This window comes from Anser cygnoides, chromosome 24 (genome assembly GCF_040182565.1).
Source record: "Anser cygnoides isolate HZ-2024a breed goose chromosome 24, Taihu_goose_T2T_genome, whole genome shotgun sequence".
NCBI lineage: Eukaryota > Metazoa > Chordata > Aves > Anseriformes > Anatidae > Anser > Anser cygnoides.
Window position 1 is genome coordinate 6908852 of NC_089896.1, and position 20480 is coordinate 6929331.

Genomic DNA, 20480 nt, shown 5'->3' on the forward strand with positions numbered 1-20480 from the left:
AGAGGATGAGTGTGCAGTCTGCTGGGGAGCTGCTGCCTTGGCTGGGCCGCCAGCACTGGTCGTTACTTCCAAAAATGCAGCGGCTTTTGGCTTTTTGGAGTGAGGGCACGTTTGGCTGTTGCGGAGGGTCAGGGCTGGTGCGCTCACAGGACGTGGCTGTCATCGGGTGCCTTTTCTGATGATGGAGCATTTCTGGTGGACGGCAGTGTCCCTGCTAGCAGGGAGGAGCTGGGGACAGCTGCCCGCATTGTGGCCCCCAGAAGGAGCAGGGTCATGGTGCCGATGAGTCCGGGTCACGTCTGCTGGGGGTGTGGAGCCCTCCCTTCCCCACCACCTTCTGGGCAGCCGTGCCCTGGTCTGTGATGCCCTGCCGGTGTGTGGGAGAGCGGGGCCAAAGCAGGAGCTGCCCGGGTCCCCGTGCGGGTCAGCCCCCGGGTCCCCTCCTTGCCCCACCGGGAGGGCACACTGCCACCAGGGCGATGGGGGAGCTGGCGGCAGCGAGCCTGCGCATCCGGGCACGTCCCCCCGCCTGCGCTAGCCGGATTTTTTCTAGGGCTGCAGCTCCATTGTGAACCTCTTAATCTCCCATATCCCGGTGCCGCAGCCGGCAGAGCGAGCAGAGCCCTGGGGGGCGGGTTGGGGTGGGACGGTGCCAGCGCGGAGCTGCCCCCGTGTCACGGGGCTCTCGGTGTCTGTGGGTCCCTCCTTGTTGAGGGTGACCCCGGAGGTGGCTGACGTCAGGTTTGGTCCCCACATCTTTATCTCCTGCCTGTTTGCTGTCTCATCCCTGCTGCTGGCACGTGTTTCTCTGCTCCTAGGGTGCTGCGTGCTCCTTGCACCGGAGCCCTGCCCTGGGGGGGCTCCAGTGCCCCGTTGGGGCGTGGGCTGCTCTCGTAGCCTGTTGGTACCAGAGCCCACCGCTCCCCGAAGCGCAGCCAGGTCCCCAGGGCACCCTGACACATGTCCTCCCGCGCTGCCCCTCGGTGCCTGGAGGGAGGCGAGCCTGGCCGGGGGGGGTGGGCACATGAGGCGGTCTCTTGGGGCTCTTGGGATTTAGGAATTAGGGAGCGATCGCAGCTGGTGCGAGCATGCCCTCGGAAACGCCCCACGGGAGCTGGCGGGGTTCGGTGCCGGTGGGCTCCGCATCCCCGTCCCCATCCGCGTGCACGCAGAGCTGCTCTGGCTCCTCCCTGCTTTTTTCCTATTTCTCTCCCACCCCTTCCTTTATGCTACCTTTGCCAACCTTCCCGTTTTCTTGTTGGTTTTTTTCTTCTTTTTTTTTTCCCTTCTCTCCCCACCCCTCCCAGCCTCTCCCTCCCCTTTCCCCGTTTTTCCGTCTGGTTCCTGCTCTCTGTTTGTGTTGGCGAGGGCAGTGCTCCAATTACCTCATATTTGGAGAGAGAGAGCTGCAGCCAATCCGGTCCCCGTCTGCTTTTAGGTCAAGTGATTTCTGAACTGCAGTGAGATGCTTTGAATTTGTCTTGTTGCAGCTCCCAGGCTGTAAGATGGCTGTCTGGAGCGGCGGCGGGGCTGGCGGGCGGGCGCGGATGCGAGGGGCAGTGCGCCGCGCTGCGCGGTGTAAAACGTGCGGCTGAGCCGATGAAGCCAAGACCGGGATTTATTCGGGAGCAGCCGGCAGCCGGCCTCGCTGCGTTATTGCCGGCGCTTTCTGCACCGAGGAGATGGGGAATTCTCTGGGCTGCGTTAAAGAGCCGAAAGAAAAGGCTGCCGGAAAGGCTCCCCTGCCCCCCAAAAAACGGGTCCGCTTCAAACGGAGGCGGAGGGGGAAGAAGAGAGCGGTGCCAGCGGTGGCCCCGGAGGAGGAGCAGCCGGCCGTGGAGGTGGCCGAGGACGACGAGGCTCTGAAGTTGGAGGCAGCCCCGCGACAGGAGGGCGGAGAGGACCCCGCCGGGAGCCGGCACCGAGGGGCTCTGCCGCCGGGCGGGGGGCCCGGCCCGGGGCGCATCGTGCAGGTGAAGGAGAGGTTTCAGGGGGAAGTGCAGAAAGCTCACCTGGTGCTGGAGCCGCGGCGGCTGGGCGCGGAGGTGGCGGGGGATTCCCCGGAGGAGGGCACGACCGTCATCGCCCGGCTGCTGGAGAACCCCGCCGAGCAGGGCTGCGAGAAGGCGGTGAGCCGCCTGGTCCAGCTGCAGCGCAGTGGCACGGGCAGCAGCAGGGCCGTGCTCCTGCCTCTGCGACAGGGCACCGACGGCCTCTGGAGCCGCGCGGAGGGGCTGCTGTCCCCAGCAAGCTCTGTGTCCGGAGGGGAGCCAGCGGAGAGCCGGGAGCTGGGAGCCAGCGGCACCCCGGGGACCTGGGGGAGAGGAGACAGCGGCGAGCAAAGTTCAAGCGCCGCATGGACATGCACCTCCGCTGCGGAGCCAGGCACCATTTCAGAGCTGTCTACGCCGTCCCCCATGGTGGATCAGCTGGAAAACCCCAGCGTGGGGAAGGCACCGGGGCTGCTGTTGGACTGGGCCGGGCAGGGCGATGGGCGTGGGCTGCCGGCCTCCCGCAGCGAGTCCTCCTTCGGCGGCACGGCGCGCTGCTCCTCGGGGTACGGCAGCGACCCGGCCAAGAGCGCCGGAGCCGGTGGGACCCTGGCATCTCCTCCTGAAGGCAGACACGTGCCCGCTGCCCAGGGCCGGGTTCAGATGGGGAGCTCAAGGACGGACAGAGGAATGGTCAGTGTCTGCGGTTACCATTGCCTCCTTTTTTGGGGTGTGTGGGGGGGTCCGGCTCAGCAGACCCCAGGTCCTTGCGGTCCCTGGGGGCGGTGATCTCTGCAGGGGGCCCTGAGCCGTGCGCCACGAGGTGCAGCCTCACGCTGGGGTTGGGTGGGGTGAAGCTGCTGCAGGGAGCGCTCAGCAGAGCCTCTCCGTCTCCGAGCATCTCCGCTGGGTCTCGTTTACACGGAGCCTGGAAATGCTGGGCAAGGGGAGCAGGGGGCACGCCGGGGACCAGCCCGTGCCGTCCTCTGCTCCCACCATGGGCAGCCGGAGCCGGTGGGTGCAGGGCAGCGGGTGCTTGGGCTCTTGGTGCCTTTCCTTTTGCCGTGGGCGATTTGCTCGCTGGAGCTCGCTGCTCTCAGGGCTGCTCGCTCGGACGTGAGGCAGGGCTGTCACCTGCCCTTACCCCACGCTGGCTTTGGGTGGCAGCGGGTGACGAGAGGCTCCTGGAGAGCCTGCCTGCGGTCAGCGTGGCCAGGGAGGGACCGTGCCGGGGCTGGGGAACATGAGACATGTCCCCCGGGTTCATACTTGCTCTGTGCACTGGCAGAGGTGCAGCAGAAGCCGGCAGGAGTGGCTGGGAGTGGGATGAGTTCTCCAGGTGGGACCCTGCTGGGTCCAGCACCATGCTGCTGGCAGGATGAGCCCCTTCTGTGCTCAGGGACAGGGTGCTGGGTGGGAGCTGCTTCGAGGATGCTTTTAGAGAGACAGGTGAAAGGTAGCAGAGTTGGCTTGGAAAGGAAGATGGATTATTTGCCTGTTCTGAGGAGGGTACCCAAGAGGAGGAGCTGGTGCTGTGCTTGTTTTTGGTCTGTTCTTGCTGTTGGAGGTTGCTCTTTAGGGGATCACAGGGCTGGGTGAATCTGTGCTTGGGTTGGGCCAAGTTCATCCCGCCCCGGGGACAAGTGAGCGTTTGGGAGGGCCAGGAAGGGGCCGTGAGCCCCAGTACCTTGGTCATGTTCAGACCGGTGTCGCAGCCACGCTTTGGACCTCAGCTGCCAGCCACCAGTTGCGGGATGAAGGAGGCTGAGTCTGGAAAGGTTGAGGATGAGCTGGCCGCAGGTCCCAGGTGTTACCTGTCCCTCTTCGCTGCTGCCTCCCTAAATCTTTGTCCTGACACAGCCGTGATGGGAAGAAAGGAGGGTGGAGCTGGTGCCGCATCCTGCGCCTCCGTAAGCAGCTCCAGGAGGGTCTCCGGCAAGGACACCCTTGGGGGAAGGCAGGGCAGCCGGATAACCTTGCTGCTGAGGGACTGAAATAAGGAATTGCTTGAGCTGGTGCAGCCAGGAGCCTCCCTGGTGGACAGCAGAGCAGGCGAGCCCATGCGGAGCACACGGATGGTTGGGTTCGCGGAGGGCCAGCGGGGAGCGGTGGGTCCCTGCCGCGGGCACACGTGGGGGCCCCGGCACGTCGCCCACCTCCAGCCCCGCGGTGCTGTCCCCGGGGAGCCCTGCCTGGGTCTGGAAGAGTTAACGGCGGCGCTGGCGGCGCTGACAAAGAGCGGTTCTGTGCGTGACAGCGGAGCAGGCTCGGAGGGAGGTGAGCTGCAGCATACCAATTACAGCGGGCGGGCGGGAGGAGCGTTGGGCTGTGCTCCTGCGGGACGCGGCCGAGGTTTTCCCCAGCTCGTGTCTTGGGGAAATGGAGCAAAGGGATGTTTTGGGGATGGAGGGAGAGGGGCTCGGAGGGGTTGGAGGGACCCGGTGAGGCTGCGGACGGGGCTGGGTCCTGCTGCTCCCGGCAGAGCTGGGAGAAGGAACCCAGCGAGCGAGCAGCCGGTTATGGTTCCACAGCACCCTGAAAGTATGTGCGGCTCACCCCCCCGCTTTGTCTGCCCCGCAATTAAGGCGAGGTAATTCTGCTAATTGGGCAGCTGGGGGGATGGGCAAGGAAGAAGCCGTGTCAATCAGAAATATTCCGGCATGCGGGGACACGTGCGTTTCGTCACGTGCGAGTCTGGGGTTCGCAGCCAGTGCTGTGCTTCTGGAAGGAGTCTGTGATGGTCGGTCCCTTTTGTTGGGAAAGTGTCATGGTACCCCAAAAGTGGGTCCCGGTACCCCGGCACCTGTGACTCCAGCCATGGCGAGGCAGAGCGGGGACACGGCAGCGTTCGCCCTTCTTCCCTTTGCCCCCGGGCTCGAGCTGGTGGCCGTGCCCCGAGCAGCTCCGCTGGCTGCAGGAGGTGGCGGCAGACCTGTGCTGCCCGGTTCTCCTCCAGCACCCCGAGCGCTGGGTCCTGCTCCTTGCCAGTGGGCTCTGGGTGGAGGAGCAGCACGGTGAGCTTGGTGGCACCGGTGGGCAGCCAGGGTTCGGTGCCAGGGACCAAATCTGCACCTCGTCCCCTGCCAAACCCGGCGGCTGTGCCTCCCCGGTGCCGGGGGCTCCGCTCTGCCCGAACCACGCAGCGCCCCGGCGCGTCCCCGTGGCTCTGGCAGTCCCTCCCCGAGTCCGCCAGCTCCAGGCCCCTCTCCCACGCGGCAACCAAGAGTTTTGTCCTGGTTTTCCTGGCAGCTGCCAGGTCTGGCTGCAGCCCCTAGGAGCTGGAGGCGCCTGGTGGAGCCTTCCCTCCTCCCGCCTCACCCCGCGGCTCTGCCTCCTTGCAGATCTCCGACATCTACATCAGCGGGGAGTCGGGGGACATGTCGGCCAAGGAGAAGCTGCTCCTGTGGACGCAGAAGGTGACCGCAGGGTACATTGGCGTGAAGTGCACCAACTTCTCCTCGTGCTGGAGCGACGGGAAGATGTTCAACGCGCTCATCCACAGATACAGGTGGGCAGAGAGGAGCGGTGGGAGGTGGGGGCCTCCCGAGGATCCCTGCCCACCGCTGCGTTTGGTGGTGGTCTGGGACACTTGAGATGTAGGTGAGACCTACCAGGGTCTCTTTTACCTTGAAATCGTCTCCTCTGAGAGGGAGCTGAGAGTTGGGCGCTCAGAAAAAGCAACAAATACATCGGGTTGCAAGAAAAGCCATCTTCAACGTGGCTGGAGAGGGAGGCAAAAAAAGCTTTTAAACCAGAGTAGGGAGCGCGGCAGTGTTTTACATGAGAAAGCATCTTCTGGTAGCTGGAGGTAGCGCTGCCTTCCCGTGCCACTCCGCTCTGCTTCCCGTGGGGGTGCGCTGGGGGTGCTGCAGCCCAGCGCCCCTTGGGGAGCCACCGGCTGGGACAGGGACCTGGTGTGAGCCCCTTGGGGCTGCCGTGCCTGTCCGGGGTGCTCTGCCCTGGGCGTCAGGACCCTGCTGTGTGTTTTGCAGGCCAGATCTGGTGGACATGGAGCGGGTGCAGATCCAGAGTAACCGGGAAAACCTGGAGCAAGCCTTCGAGATCGCAGAGCGGCTGGGGGTGACGCGGCTGCTGGATGCTGAAGGTGAGCGGCTGGCGAGAGCGGCTGGGGTGGGGAGAGCAGAGCCCTCTGCCTGCTCCGGCCTCTCATAGCACTTCTGCTTCCCCTTTGCCAGACGTGGACGTCGTGTCTCCGGATGAGAAGTCTGTGATAACTTACGTGTCTTCAATCTATGATGCCTTTCCCAAAGTCCCCGAGGGAGGAGAAGGGATCAGTGCTATCGTAAGTGATGCTGCTCTGCTCCTGGCCGCGAGGCTGCCCTGCAGCCAGCTGGGATGCTGCGTCCCTGTGGGTTGGGAGGTTTCCCCTTCAGCCACAACAGGCTGGGAACAAGCTCAGGGGGAGGAAGGAGCTTCCCCATCAGCGTGTCTGCCCTCCTGAGCTGCTGGTGGGCCTCAGGGCCGTGCCGCTCTCTATATCGTGCAGATTATCCCCCAGGTTTTGAGCCCTTGGGGAAGCCGTGGGCAGCCTGGGGAAGCCGAGCTGGCTTCCAGGGAGCAGCTCGCCAGAAGAGGCCTCCTCCTTCCCCCTGTGCCCGGGTGGCCTCCCAGGAGGGAGGCGTGGGCTGCTGGTCCGCGCTGCAACTGTGGTCACACCGCTTGGGTCCTCTCGCTGCGGCCGGGGATGCGCTGGTCCAGAGGGACTGGGCTCTGCCCCACGGTGTCCTGCCCGCTGGCAGTGCTTGAGCAGGGTGCTCTCCCTCGCAGGAGGTCGATTCGAGGTGGCTGGAGTACCAGACCCGCGTGGAGTCCCTCATCTCCTGGATCAAGCAGCACACGATACTTATGTCAGATAAATCCTTCCCCCAGAACCCCGTAGAGCTAAAGGTAGGTCCTGGGCAAGGTCCCTCTGCAGAATCCTGTGTCCTTGGCACCAAGAGCCAAGCGGTGGCATTCCCCGGGGTGGTTTCTGATGCAACCTTTCTCATCCCAGGCACTTTATAACCAATACATACACTTCAAAGAAACTGAAATCCCAGCGAGAGAGCAGGAAAAAGGAAGGATAGAGGAACTCTACAAACTCTTAGAGGTAAGATTTGTCATAGCTACCCAGAGGTTTGTAGGTGGGAGTGTTGTGCTTTTAGCAAGACTAAAGTGTGCTCACTCCAGGTTTATTTTGGATTAGAGAAGTGGAAATAACCCTCAGGGCAAATTATTTAGCAAGTAGCACTCAGCAGGAGCGGAGGCAGAGCTGTTGCCTCATAGCCCCACTTTCTTTGCTGGAGTCTGTCTCTGGCCAGCTCAAGAAGGAGGAACGAAATGCCATTCTGCTGGTGTTTTCTCCAGGTATGGATTGAATTTGGGCGCATCAAGTTGCCCCAGGGGTACCACCCCAACGATGTGGAGGAGGAGTGGGGCAAGCTGATCATAGAGATGCTGGAGCGCGAGAAGCTTCTGCGGCCAGCGGTGGAGAGGTCGGTGCTGCGCCCGCCGTGGGCAGAGCCCTGCGGGGACATCCCCCGCGCCCCTGCCTGGAGGAGTGTCCCAAAGCCTTTCTCATTCTCTTCCCTCTGTCGTCACAGGTTGGAGTTGCTGCTACAAATCGCGAACAAAATCCAGAATGGTGCTCTGAGCTGTGAAGAAAAACTCACTCTTGCAAAGAACACGCTGCAAGCTGTGAGTGGGGGGTGTTATTTTCCTCCCGGTGGTTTTTCTCCTGCCTCTTCTCTTATGCCCATCTCTGTTCCTTTCTTCTGCGTGGGGCGGGGGGTTCCTCGGGCAGCTTTCTTTGCCTGTGATGTTGAGCCCCTCGCAGCAGGACTGTAGGTGCGCAGGTGGATACCCGGTGGTCTGTAGCACAAGGATCCTGGGGACAGAGAGGCTGCTGCTGGCGGTGCGGCTAGCGAGGCTGGACCTCTGCAAAGCTGCTGGCTTGGAAGAGAACTACAGTTCTGGGGAAGCTTGTGGTATCATATGGCTTAAAAAAACCCACAGAAATATGCTTTTTTTTTCTCTGAAAGAGTGGCAGAAAAGACTGGGTTGCAGACTGTAGCTACCTGGGTGTGGAGTACATTTCAGAAGAGTGAGTGTTTTGTTCTGGGAGAAAGAGGTGCAGCGAGGGGCAAGGGTTGGGTGCGACTGGTTGAACCCAAGCAAGAGATGAAGTGCCCATTTAACAGCAGTCACTAACTGCAGGGAGCCTCCATCACGAACAATTTTCAGTTCATCTGCAGAAGCTGTTCTAAAGGGGACGTCCTGGGTGCTGTGTGAGTTAGGAGTGGATGTTCCTCCACTCGGGTCAAGCTTGAGGGTGAAAAGCTCCTTTCAGTCTTGAAGTCAGTGCTGGGTTTCCACCCCGTTCTCTCTGCTCGTGTGCCTGGGCTGGAGGGGACCCAGCCCTCAGGCTCCCCCATCTCGGTGCAGGACGCCGCTCACCTGGAGTCCGGCCAGCCGGTGCAGTACGAGTCCGACGTGGTCGTGTACCTGCAGGAGTGCGAGGGGCTCATCCGCCAGCTGCAGGTGGATGTGCAGATCCTCCGGGATGAGAACTACTACCAGCTGGAGGAGCTGGTGTTCAGGTGAGAGGAGCTGTGGCTCACACAGCCCGCGCCTGGAGCAGCGTGCGCAGGCTCCTCCGCACCGCTGCGGGGAGGGAGGGCGCGTACGTGCCAGGAGGCAGCGCAGCACCAGCCCCGTCTGCTCACACGTGCCTTGTTTGCTCCGCCAGGATCATGCGGCTGCAAGACGAGCTGGTGACACTGAGGCTCGAGTGCACCAACCTGTACAGGAAAGGCCACTTCTCCACCCTGGAGCTGGCGCCCGCTTCCACGCTGAGCACCACGCACGTGAAGGGCGAGCCCCTGACCAAAGGGCTGCACACCTCCTCTGCCTCCTGGTTCCGGAAGCCCATGACCAGGACAGAGCTCGTGGCCATCTCCTCTTCCGAAGACGAAGGCAGCCTCCGCTTCGTGTACGAGCTGCTGGCCTGGGTCGAGGAAATGCAGGTGAGAGCCGCCTCTGCCTCTCTGGACCAGACTGAAGATGGCCTGGTGTTGCTTTTTTTCCTGCCTTTGTCTGCAGTTAGTAATTGTTTCGATGGTTCAGAGTTTCTGGAGAGCACTGATGCTTTTGTCTTGAGTTTCGCCTCTTGTGGTCCCATTCTTCAGCAGATATTGGAAAATCCTTTAAAGCTGCATGCAAATCTGTCGTGATGCAGTCAGTCCTTTGGTCTTCTGTAGGCCTGGGACCTACGAGGACTGGTGGGATATTTGTTGCCTCTTCAGTGACCTAGGAGGTTCCTTTGCCCTCGTGTCTGTTTGAGATAGCACTCCTGGTCTGCAGGAGCTTGACTTGGACCTCTTGGCCTGTTTCAGATGAGGCTGGAGCGGGCAGAGTGGGGCAGCGACCTGCCGAGTGTGGAAGCCCAGCTGGAGACGCAGCGGCACATCCACGCCAGCGTGGAGGACTTGGGCTCCAGCGTCAAGGAGGCCCGCATGTATGAGGTATGCTGCTGTGCATGGGGTGGTGCTGGGCCTCGCGCTGCGCTTGGAAAGGGGAGGGCAACAGGGTGTCACTTTTGTGGGTGAAGGTGGCTGGGGTGGATATTTTTTAAGGACAGAGCTTCTGAATGATGCTGGGCTGGTGTAAGAGGCTGCTGCCCTGAGCCATCCTCTCTTCCTCCTTGCTCATACAAAGCTGGGGAGAAAGATTTGGAGGTGGGGTTTTAAAGGACGCTGTCCCACACCAGGTAACGGGAACACTTTCATCCTTCAGGGTAAAATGTCTCAGAATTTCCGTGCCAGCTACACAGAGACACTCGGCAAGCTGGAGACACAGTACTGCAAACTGATGGTGAGTGCGCTTCGTGTGCGCTTCGAGCGACGTCTCCCACTGCAGGTCTGTCCTGGCCATGCAGGTCGAGCATCGCTGCTCTGCTGGGGAGGCTGGGGAAACCGCTCGTCTTCCAAGCAGGAAAGAGGAGCTGTGAGTCTCTGCCCGAGGCTCAGCACCTGCTCCCAGAGCTCATGCATGGGTCGCTTTGTTCTGCTCAGGAAACCTCGAGCTTCCGACTGAGACACCTGCAGAGCTTGCATGGGTTTGTGTCTCGGGCCACTGCTGAGCTGATTTGGCTGAACGAGAAGGAGGAAGAGGAGCTGGCATATGACTGGAGCGACAACAATCCAAACATTGCAGCCAAGAGAAACTACTTCTCGGTGAGTGAGCGGCCCGGCGCTGGGCTGGCAGGATGGGTGCTCTGTGGATTGCTCTGCTCTGCTCTTGAGCTACTCATGCACCTTCAGCTACTTGCACAAGTCCCCAGAGGTAGCACGCTCCTTCCCAAGTCACTGAGCTTGTAGCTCCTGAGTGCAGCTGATAAAAGATCTCTCCCTAGAGCCGAAGGTACAAAAAAGTGTCTGTTTTAATTGAGCATCAGTTGAAAAGGCATCAAAAGATTTCTTTTAGCACCGCTTGAAACTAAAGACATGGCTTATGTAGCAAAAAAAAAGTCTGGGCTAAAGAGGAAAATTGATTCCTCTTTAAAGCAGTATAAATAAATTGCTGTCTTTCCACAATGGTAATGTTTGGAACTGGAGAGGTCCCTGGGCAGGTTTCCAGCATCTGTGTTAGGTCTGCCCCGTGTGTTTGGTGCAGGAGGCATCCTGATGGGAAACGGCTGTGCTACTCTGACAAGCCTTGCTGGTTTCCTATCGGCAGCTGAGATCTGCTGATGTTTACTGCAGTGCTCTGTTACTGCTTGTTTTATTAGCTGGCCACGTGCTCTGAGTGCAGGCAGCTTTTGATAGCCAAGATTTGGCCTTTGCTCGTGTCCTTCACACAGGAGCTGACGATGGAGCTGGAAGAGAAGCAGGACATCTTGCGGTCCCTGCAGGACACAGCCGAGCTGCTGTCCCTGGAGAACCACCCCGCCAAGCAAACCGTAGAGGTGAGCGGGCAGGGGGAGAGCTGGGGGGGGAGCCAACCTGGCGTGGCCTTGGGGACGCACAGAGCTGCTGCCCTGCCCCGCGGTGCCCTCACAGGTGCTCAGAGCTGGGGGTGCTTTGTGGTGGCAGAAGCACATCGGAGCCACGATAGAGCTGTTTTAATCTGGGGACACAGTAAGAAATATAAAGCCGTTCCCAAACACGCCCGGCCTGGTGATGAGGCACCGATAAGCTTGTGCAGAGCACGAGCCCCCTCCAGCAGCGTGGGGCTGCAGGGAATGGCCGCGGCTCCTGGGGGTCGCCCCATTTCCCATTTTGTGGTGGTGAAGCAGAGGGCTGCAGGGGCACGCTGCGTCCGGCGTGTGGTTTGCTGGCAGGCAGGCAGGCAGAAGGCAAACCCGCGTCTGCAGCAGCCCCCGGCGTGTGCCGGTTCCTGTTCTGCCTTCTCGTGCTCTGTGTCTGCATCCAAACAATCCTGGCTGCAGCCAGATCTTGCCCATCTATGTCCATCCACCGGCAGCAGCGCTGTCCTTCCTGTGACCCTCCTGCTGGGAAGTGCTCATCGCTCACTGCTGTTTGCGTGTTTCCCAGGCCTACAGCGCTGCTGTGCAGACTCAGTGGCAGTGGATTAAGCAGCTCTGCCTGTGTGTGGAGCAGCACGTGAAGGAGAACGCTGCCTATTTCCAGGTACGCAGGAGGGGAGCCCCAAATTCCCCTGGTTTCAGTGGGAGAGCAAACCCTGCGGCACGAGCGGGCTGCGATGGAGCAGCTGCTGCGTCCCAGCGCATGAGCTCCGTGCTCTGCGTGTCCCTTTGTGGGAGAGGGAAGCAGGGGGTTGCAGTGCTCATCAGGGCGCTTTATTCTGAACCATCTCTTTCTTTTAAGCTGCTCTCAGGGAATATCTCACTTGGGCCAGAGGGCTCGGCTTCCGTGCGGTTCTGGCCGTCTGTGCAGGATGCTCACTGCTCCTGCAGTGCTACCGAACAGCAGCAGGATGCTGCTCGCTGAGGTTTTGGGGTGGTCTCCTGTAGAGCTGGGGGTTGCTGACGGCTGGGCTGAGTCGTGCAGGTTTCTGTGACGCTCTTTGGCTTTTCAGTTCTTCAGCGATGCCCGAGAGTCGGAGACGTACCTGCGCAACCTGCAGGACTCCATCAAAAGGAAGTATTCTTGCGACCACAACACGAGCCTGACGCGGCTGGAGGACCTGCTGCAGGACTCCATGGTGGGTTTGCTGAAGTCCCCGTCGCCCCGGGTGGGCAGCGCCTGCCCTGCTCCACTGCAGCAGCGCTGCTCGGGGCCCTGTGTGCCTGCTGTACACGGCCGTGGGGCGCAGGCTGTGCGTGACCCCCCTGCACCGCCGTGTGTGCTTGACGCTGCTGCTGAGAGCTGGGCCTCGGTGGCTGCAGCAGGGTACAGGTCCTTGTTTAGGGACGCTTGCCACCATCTTCCTGTGCCCCTTGGTAAAGAGAGGTGGCAAGTGCTGTCTGTGCGAGGCCGTAGGTAGAGACATGGAGAACAAAACAACTGAGCTAGTTCTCCCATCGGTGCCTGCCCGCAGCTGCGTGGCGGTGGCCGTGTTCTGCTGGTGGAGGCATCGAGTGGACCTGAAACCTGCTCTCGTTATGCTGCTGCTCGTTAGCAGCTCGTTAGCTCCCTCAGAGCATGGTGGTAGGAGGAGAAGCTCTGCTCTTTGCACAGACCGAATCTGCCATGAATCCTTTGCACCGTGGCAGTGGGCGGTGGGTGGCAAAGCCTCAGATGGGGTTTGAAGGCATGGACAGGGAGGATTTGGGCTGTGGGTTAACCTCAGCCCTGATGGAAGGGCAGGGAGGTTAAATCTGCTTGTGAAGGCTGGTGGCTGCTTTGGCTTTACTTTCGGTGGACTCCACTGCTGTGCAGCGTGTCCGCAGGGAGGCTGCGATGCCGCTGCTGGCTCACGATGGGTGCGTCAGCTGGGCCAGGGCTCGCTGGCCCCTATCCTGCAGGCTCGGGGCTCCTGCAGGCTCCGTCCTCTCTGTCACGGTCCCGGGGCTGTCCTGCTCTGTCATGAAGGGTTTCCAGGACGTGGAGCAGCCCGCGGGGCTCTCTGAGCCGTGTTTGGCAGCCCTGGGATGCGGCTGGCGGGCGGGAGAGGCTGGTGCTGGAGAGCGTCCGCAGGGTCAGGACGGGGGCAGCTGCCCCAGCTCAGCTTTATTTCTCTTTCTTACCTAATGAGTTAAAGTTGTATTTCTTCCAATCATGCTCCCGGGGACAGGCACAGGTAGTTTATTTAATCATTTCTTCTTTTTTTTGTTTGTTTTTTTACCATTAAATTATCCTCCACTGTTCTTAGCACACTAACCAACCCTGAGAGTACAAAGCATGAGGGAGAGCTTTTTTTCTGGGATCCTTTTTAACCTTTGCAGCCAGATCAGGCTAGCTGCGACTAATCACACGAGCTTCCAGTGTCGTGATCCGCACACGTCTCCGTCAGTGGCCGGAGGTTGTTCTGTGGGAGCTTTGCCACCAGCCCCCTGGGTCGTCCCATCTCCGAACCCAGCAGGGACTCGTGGGAGTCACTCACACAACGTGTCCCTCCAGCCAGCAGATTTCTGCCCAAGTCCAGAGACCTGTGCCATCACTCCACCACTAGCCACTTCTCCTGAGATGTTTTACCCACATAATTCATCGTATCCCCATTCCAGCCGTTGATTTAAACACGCCTTCATCCTTTGCTTTAGAAAAGGGAGCATGCTTCTGTGGTGTCTCCTCCAGGCAACTCAGTGTCCCTGGCTTTGGGCTGGGGCTTGTCCTGCTCTTTGCCATTTAAACCTCCTGGGACTTTCATTTTGGTGTATGCTGTGTTCTCTTTTTTTTTTTTTTCCCCTTTTGAAAGACAGTGTCTTCTTGTCCTAGCAGCAAAAGAGCCAGAGGCGTGCATGCAGCTTGGCAGGGCAGTGGGAGGAGTAGTGGAGAGGTCCCAGCCCAAGCTGAACTCGTCTCCCTCCCACCTTTCCTCCTACCCCGTCTCTCCTGACCCCTTCTTCCCACCCCGGTCAGGGCAGCCGGCTCCTCCCGACGTGGTTGTTCAGCCTCATGAAGGCTGGCGTTGGGGCAGGGGGTGCCGAGGTGCTTGAGAGAAACCTCCTCTCCTCCTCATCCTCGAGCAACCCATGCTTGGTCCTTCTTCCTGCCAGGACGAGAAGGAGCAGCTCATCCAGTCGAAGAGCTCCGTCGCCAGCCTGGTGGGCCGCTCCAAAACCATCGTGCAGCTCAGGCCCAGGAACCCGGAGCACCTCGTGAAGAGCACGATCCCCATCAAGGCTGTCTGTGACTATCGGCAGATCGAGGTGAGGCTCCGAGCGGGCTGCAAGAACGAGGCAGGGGAGCGCTGCCTGTGAAGGACCAGTTTAGTTTGTCTGTCAATGACAAGCAGGAACGGAGTGGGAAGAGGGGAGGAGGGAAGTAGCTGGCTGGTTCTCCCGGAGGAGACTTCCACGTCTCAGATTTATTCTGGGCAGGAGTTAAAGTCCCTCTCCTCGAGGAGGGTGAGCTTCACCCACCTCAGCCAAACCAGCACGTGGGTGGCAGCCAGCTTGGCTTGACTTCCTAGCGCCTTCCTCTCCAGACAGTGCGTGCTGTGCTGCTGGGCAGCGTGCTGTGCTTTTGCTTGATAAATGGAGCCGTGTTTGTGGGGGTTGGCTGTCCTCTGCGGGACGGGGCTGGCAGCAAGGGTGGGAGTGAGCGGCCCCGCTGCCGGCTCTGACGGGCTGGGTGTTGGTGCCGCCGCAGATCACCATCTGCAGGAACGACGAGTGCGTGCTGGAAGACAACTCCCAGAGAACCAAGTGGAAGGTGATCAGCCCCACGGGGAACGAGGCCATGGTGCCCTCGGTGTGCTTCTTGATCCCCCCTCCCAACAAAGAGGCCATCGAGGTGGCCAACAGGTAACTGGCTGGTCTCTGCTGCGGGGGAATCCCGGAGGTGCAGAGACTCCTTGCGCGGTGGGTTATTTGCTTTTCAGAGGTCTGCTGTGCTGGGGGCAGGAAAACATCCCTGCCTGGCGTTTGGTCAGCATGAATTGCAAGAGGCAGGGTGATGGCATGGGAGGAGCAGCCCCTTGTGGGAAGGAGCCGGGGTGGAGGAACAGGGGTGAGCGAAGGAAGGAATCCCTTGTGGGTGTAGGGCTGCAAACTCTGTCACAGCAACCGCTCTGGTAGCTTGTAAAAGAGCAAATATCAGTTTGGGAGGAGGCATTCCTGGAGGGACCTCCTGCACTGAGCAGCAGGAGGGCAGGAGTGTTGCTGTAGGCTGGGGTTGCTGGCGTGGCAGGCTGCTGCTTGGCAGTGGTGGCCGGCGGATGAACAGGGTCAGGGCTGCTGTGCTGGGGAGGTCTGGGGCTGACAGATCTGCTCCTTCCCTCCATAGGGTTGAGCAGTTGTACCAGAAAGTGATGGCTCTGTGGCACCAGCTCCACATGAACACAAAGAGCCTCATCTCCTGGAACTACCTGCGGAAGGACATCGCCTTGGTGCAAAGCTTCAGCATGGAAAAGGTATGGTAGAAATTTCTGTGTGCCTGGCTCCTGAGCTGCACTGCTGCACTGCCGGCTTTCCTCGCGCGGATGGGGATGAAAGAAAGTGTTAAAAGGAAGAGCAGAGACCACAAGGACCGGGAAGCCAAGGGTCTTTGACCAGGTTTCAGTGCATCTTTTCTCAGTAAAAAAAAAGCACCAGCAGTTTGCACTGAACTGAAATAAGAGATTGTGGACTTAGCATTTCATTGGGGGGTGAGCAAGGCTGGAGGGAGACGTGAGGCTAATACGGAGGAGCTTGCCTTTTCTCCTCGGAAGAGAAAATACTTGGCAAATGGAGGTGCTGCAGCTGGGAGGCTGGCTTCAGGTGATCTGCAGGAGGCTGGAAATGGACGTTGCTTTTCCACTTGCAGCTCAGATCCCTGGCTCAAGGGGAGTGCCAGCAAGCCATGAGGAGCCTCCAGGCGCACTACGAGGACTTCCTGCAGGACAGCCGGGACTCGGAGCTCTTCTCGGTGTCAGACCGGCTGCGCTTGGAGGAAGAAGTGGAGTCTTCCAAGGAACACATCCGACAGCTGCTGGAGTCCATGGAGAATGGTAAGCTTCACAGGGCTGATGGATTAACCAGGAGCTGTGGGGACTAATAAACAAAGGATTTATGGGACGGCTTCATTTTCTCATTTTTTTTTTCTGAGCTGGCTGGATGATGGTGTGTGCAGCTGCTCTACTTATTCCTCCATCCATTCAAATGTTCAGCCTTTGTCCAGTGATGTTCCTGCAGAGCAGGCTTGGGCTTTGCATATTCAGGTTAACTGCCAAGTCCTCTTATCCTAACATTGTTGGAGACGAGTTTAGTCAGTAGTCGGGACACATTCTGAGCACAGAGTCCTCTCCGTGTTCAGTCTTTTAACAAAATGTTTTTGGCAGCCGCAGTCCCACTGTTCAGAGCTGGGGGCACGGCAGGACCGAGTCCCACTGGGGCTGGTGGCCTTGGCTTTGCCACGTGAGGTGTCCTGTGGCCGGACTCGCTCTTGGCAGTGTTTGAATGAGTTGACTTGATTCACTTGATTTTCCACCTGAGCTGAGACCCCCCAGCACCTCGGAGCTGTGTGTGGCTCCAAGGCTCCAGGAAGGAACTGAGCGGGGCTGAGAGCTGCTCTTTTGCTTTGTCTGTGATGTGCAGAAGACAAGGATGAGACTGTTGCCAGGACGTATCTCTCTGAGCTCAAGAACATCCGTCTGCGCCTGGAGGAGTGTGAGCAGCGACTTGTGAGCCGCATCCAGTCCCCCAGCAGCACCCGAGCAGACGGTGACAGCATACAGGAGAACACCCTCCGCATCGCCGAGCAGGAGGTCAGTGCTGCTGAGAGCCACGGAGGGGAGAAAGTTGCCGGCCACTGCTCATGGCTTGTGCCTGGACTGGCTTTAACTTCTCCGTGCTGAATGTGTGGGCAGTGGGTGCCTGCCTCTGCGTGTTTGAGGGGATCTTGCACAGAAAGCACGCAGGAAATCAAGTGAGCTTCCTGCTTGATTTCGTCCGTGTCCCCTTCACCAGGACAATCCTGCTTTTCTCTGCCTGCTTGGGCGCCCCTTTCATGTTTGTTCCCTTCCTTCCACAGCGCGTGCAGGAGGATCTGCAGAGGCTCAAATCCGACCTGCGGTACGTTTCTGAGAGGTGTTACAGCTTCCTCGACAAAGCTCCTGCTGGGTCCAGCACGCCGCATTTGCGTTCTGAACTCGACTTGGTGGTGAACAAGATGGACCAGATGTACGGGCTGTCTTCCATCTACCTGGACAAGTGAGTTGGGACCTGCCTCTCTTTGTGGGTACCTTTTTGTATACGTCTGCTACAAACCCTTCCTGTTCCTCTAACTCAACAACTTGTGTTGAGCGCCATCAGTCTGCGACATGTGGTGCAAACAGCCTCACAGTCAAGAGGATCTCTGCCAAATTTTGGGTGTCAATGTGCTGTCTCTCTCTGATTTGCCAGGTTGAAGACGGTTGATGTCATTATTCGTAGCACCCAAGGAGCAGAGTCTCTGGTCAAAGGATATGAGGTCAAGCTGAGCCAGGAGGAGGCCGTCCCAGCTGACCTGACAGCTATTCAGTCGCACAGAACTGCCCTACAGGTTGGTGTTGTTCACTTCAAAGTGTGCAGGGAGAAACCAGCCGGCACTTTGGTGTTTGTCAAGTAGGGTCCTTCCCTTTCTGTGCTGAATTTATGTTGCATGCTGTTTTTCTTGCCCAAAATAGCTGCCAGGAAGGTTTTGTCCTCCTTATGTGATCCCCTATTGCTCTGTAAAGGTAAAGGAGCTGCTATGGCCTTGTGCTTTCACTTGTAGAGCACAAGCTAATACATATGAACATCTTGGCAGCTACGTGTCCGCTGCTCTAAGACAGGGGCTGATGATCCAATCTGACTTGCTCCAAGCTGGCGACATGCTCCCCTCCATTTGGCATCTCCCAAGTCTGTAATCGGCTTGTTCTTTGCAGCTTTCTCAGGCTTTTCAGCTACAGGAAGCAGAGAATCTCTGATTTAATGGCATCCTTAGGGGAAGCCGTGTGATCTGCTTTCCTTGAAGTTAAACTCAAGCTGTCTCTTGCTGTTTTTTGAAGCAATGGCTTGGGGAAGTGAAGGACAAGAGCTCCGTGTTCTCCGTGCTAAAGGAGGAGATGGCAAAGGCGAAGTCAGTGGGAGAGCAGCTGTACCAGCTGAGGCAGGAGCGCAGCATCGACCTCGAGCGCTTTCAGGAGAAGGAAAGCCAGCTGTGGGATCGCTGGCAGAGAGTCTGCACCCAGATTGAGACCCGGTGAGAAACCTGCCCCCATTTGCTTTCATGATTCAACTGAGAGCTTCGGCCGGCTGCTTTACAGTGATACTTTTCCAGCTGGGAGTCCCACTGGGGACTGGGATGTCCCTAAAGCCTACAGCAGGTCTTCACCCTCCTCTTGTCCCGATTCTCCTTTCAGCCACACGGAGCTGGAAAGCATCCAGGAGGTGCTGAGCGATTACCGGCAGTGCCACAGCACCCTAATCCAGTGGATCGAGGAGATCACCATCCAGCAGGAGCTGATGAAACCTGGGCAGGCGGAGGACAGCCGGGTGCTGTCAGAGCAGCTGAGCCAGCAAACGGTGAGACAGGAGCTTGAGATGTCTTGACAGCATGGTCACTGCAGTGACCGTGTCTTTTTTTTTCCATCTGTAAGCTTGAAAATATGAATGCTTTAAGGCATGTGAAATGTGGTGGGGAAGACACTGCAGGCCTGAGCAGTCTGAGAAGCAGAGAAGCTGCTTAACTTGAGGTGGAAATGGGCCTTGCATTAAAGAAAAAAAAAGGAGACTATAAGGCTTCACCAAAAACGCAAAGGACAGGGACTGAAATTCAGCACATTTCACCTGTGGCAGTCATCTTGACAACCATTTTTGCTTTGAATTTTGTTGAAGGCTTTGGCTGCAGAAATCGAGAAAAATCAAGCCAAACTGGACCAGTGTCAGAAATTCTCCCAGCAATACTCGGCTGCTGTCAAGGTATGGGCCCCTTCCTAAACCTAGGGCACAGCTGTCTGGGCAGAAACAGCCCCGGGACAGTTTGCATCTTGCATGCTCTTATCTTTGGGCATGAGCAGAGATCCAACTACAGGCAAACTAACAGGAATTAGAGATCTGAGGGTGCAGTATGAAAGAAGTGACAGCAACATCTTTCTCTCCACCCTGGTTTCCTTTGCAGGACTATGAGTTGCAGCTCATGACATACCGGGCATTTGTGGAGTCGCAGCAGAAGTCCCCCATGAAACGTCGGCGCATGCTCTCATCCTCAGATGCCATCACACAGGAGGTGGGAACGCGTCTGCGCCCCTTGCAAGGGGGCAGTGGTGTGGGGGGCTCCTCTACTCTGAGCAAATCGCCAAGCAGCCTCTGTGAAATGAGCTCCTTTCTGCTGAACTCTCTGTATAAATAAAGTTTCCACCCTCGCTGTTTTTTCCAATAGCCACAGAGGATGGCTTAGTGCTCTAAGCACCAGGTATGAAATACCTAGACTCCTGGGAACCCCTGGGTCAAATCCAGCAGGGTCAGCTCAGCCCTTCGGCCCGGCGAGGTAAATAACCAGAGCGCCATGCAGCATTACTGTGTGTGCATCTTTGGGATGAGCCCTTTAGAGACTGAGCTCCTGTCTGCTCCATGTGGATTTTAAAGATCCCAGTGGCCCTCTTTGTAAGAGTTGAGCACCTGCCCCAGTGTCCGTGACCGGAGTCTTCCCTTCGCTCCAGTGTTGTGCAGCATGCCGTGTGTGGCCACATCCCTCCCCTCCAGAGTTGCTGCATTTCAGTGGTGCTATACGGGGTCTGCGAGGTGCCTGGGGATCCTCCCAAGGGAGAGATGGTGCATCCATGTCGTGTACTGCACGGTATGTTGCACTGATTCACTGGTTGTGACTGATGGGTCCTGTTTCTCTGTCTCTCCCTTTGCAGTTCATGGATTTGCGGACTCGCTATACAGCTCTGGTGACACTAACCACGCAGCACGTGAAGTACATCAGCGATGCTCTGCGGCGCCTGGAGGAAGAGGAGGTAAGGGTACTGTACGGAACTGAACTCCATTCCAATCATCCAGGCTCATTTCCTGGCACCCCAAGGATGCTGCTTCACTTCTCTGACATCCACCCTCAGCTTTTCAGTTCCACGTTTAGGTTGTGTCTCAGGTGCTGCTCCTGAGAGCCTCTCTGCCTCTGGGAAGCTGGGACTCCCTTGACATGGTTGTGTTTCTCCTCTGTTTTGCAGAAAGTAGTGGAGGAAGAGAAGCAGGAGCATGTGGACAAGGTGAAGGAGCTCCTGGGCTGGGCCTCGGGCTTAAGGCAGAGTGTGCAAGGCAGGACGGCTGCTGCCAGGAGCAGCAGAGAGCTGGGCGACATCGAGAAGTCCATCTCAGAGCAGCAGGTAAACACAGGGCCTTCTCTGCCCATCTCTGACCAACGCATGTTACATGTGCCTGTCCTTGTTGTATCACGGCGTTAT

At 58.6% G+C, this 20480-nt stretch overlaps 1 protein-coding gene across 28 annotated transcripts in view; it reads left to right on the plus strand.

Moving 5' to 3' along the window:
• Positions 1 to 20480, plus strand: part of MACF1 (microtubule actin crosslinking factor 1) — a 142871-nt gene that overhangs the window by 41172 nt on the left and 81219 nt on the right. For 27 of the 28 annotated variants that reach the window (XM_066982410.1, XM_066982422.1, XM_066982411.1 and 24 more), the window contains 28 exons: positions 5333 to 5499; positions 5984 to 6096; positions 6188 to 6294; positions 6780 to 6899; positions 7006 to 7101; positions 7359 to 7486; positions 7595 to 7688; positions 8436 to 8590; positions 8740 to 9016; positions 9386 to 9514; positions 9786 to 9863; positions 10064 to 10225; positions 10852 to 10956; positions 11546 to 11641; positions 12051 to 12176; positions 14131 to 14283; positions 14726 to 14880; positions 15362 to 15488; positions 15881 to 16064; positions 16651 to 16820; positions 17087 to 17265; positions 17458 to 17596; positions 18084 to 18277; positions 18438 to 18600; positions 18913 to 18996; positions 19196 to 19303; positions 19938 to 20036; positions 20247 to 20402. In XM_066982410.1, coding sequence (XP_066838511.1) covers positions 5333 to 5499; positions 5984 to 6096; positions 6188 to 6294; positions 6780 to 6899; positions 7006 to 7101; positions 7359 to 7486; positions 7595 to 7688; positions 8436 to 8590; positions 8740 to 9016; positions 9386 to 9514; positions 9786 to 9863; positions 10064 to 10225; positions 10852 to 10956; positions 11546 to 11641; positions 12051 to 12176; positions 14131 to 14283; positions 14726 to 14880; positions 15362 to 15488; positions 15881 to 16064; positions 16651 to 16820; positions 17087 to 17265; positions 17458 to 17596; positions 18084 to 18277; positions 18438 to 18600; positions 18913 to 18996; positions 19196 to 19303; positions 19938 to 20036; positions 20247 to 20402 — 3864 coding nt within the window. Of the gene's footprint in view, positions 1 to 1473; positions 2685 to 5332; positions 5500 to 5983; positions 6097 to 6187; positions 6295 to 6779; positions 6900 to 7005; positions 7102 to 7358; positions 7487 to 7594; positions 7689 to 8435; positions 8591 to 8739; positions 9017 to 9385; positions 9515 to 9785; positions 9864 to 10063; positions 10226 to 10851; positions 10957 to 11545; positions 11642 to 12050; positions 12177 to 14130; positions 14284 to 14725; positions 14881 to 15361; positions 15489 to 15880; positions 16065 to 16650; positions 16821 to 17086; positions 17266 to 17457; positions 17597 to 18083; positions 18278 to 18437; positions 18601 to 18912; positions 18997 to 19195; positions 19304 to 19937; positions 20037 to 20246; positions 20403 to 20480 lie in introns of those variants that run through there. The other variant, XM_066982409.1, reaches the window with a different exon arrangement.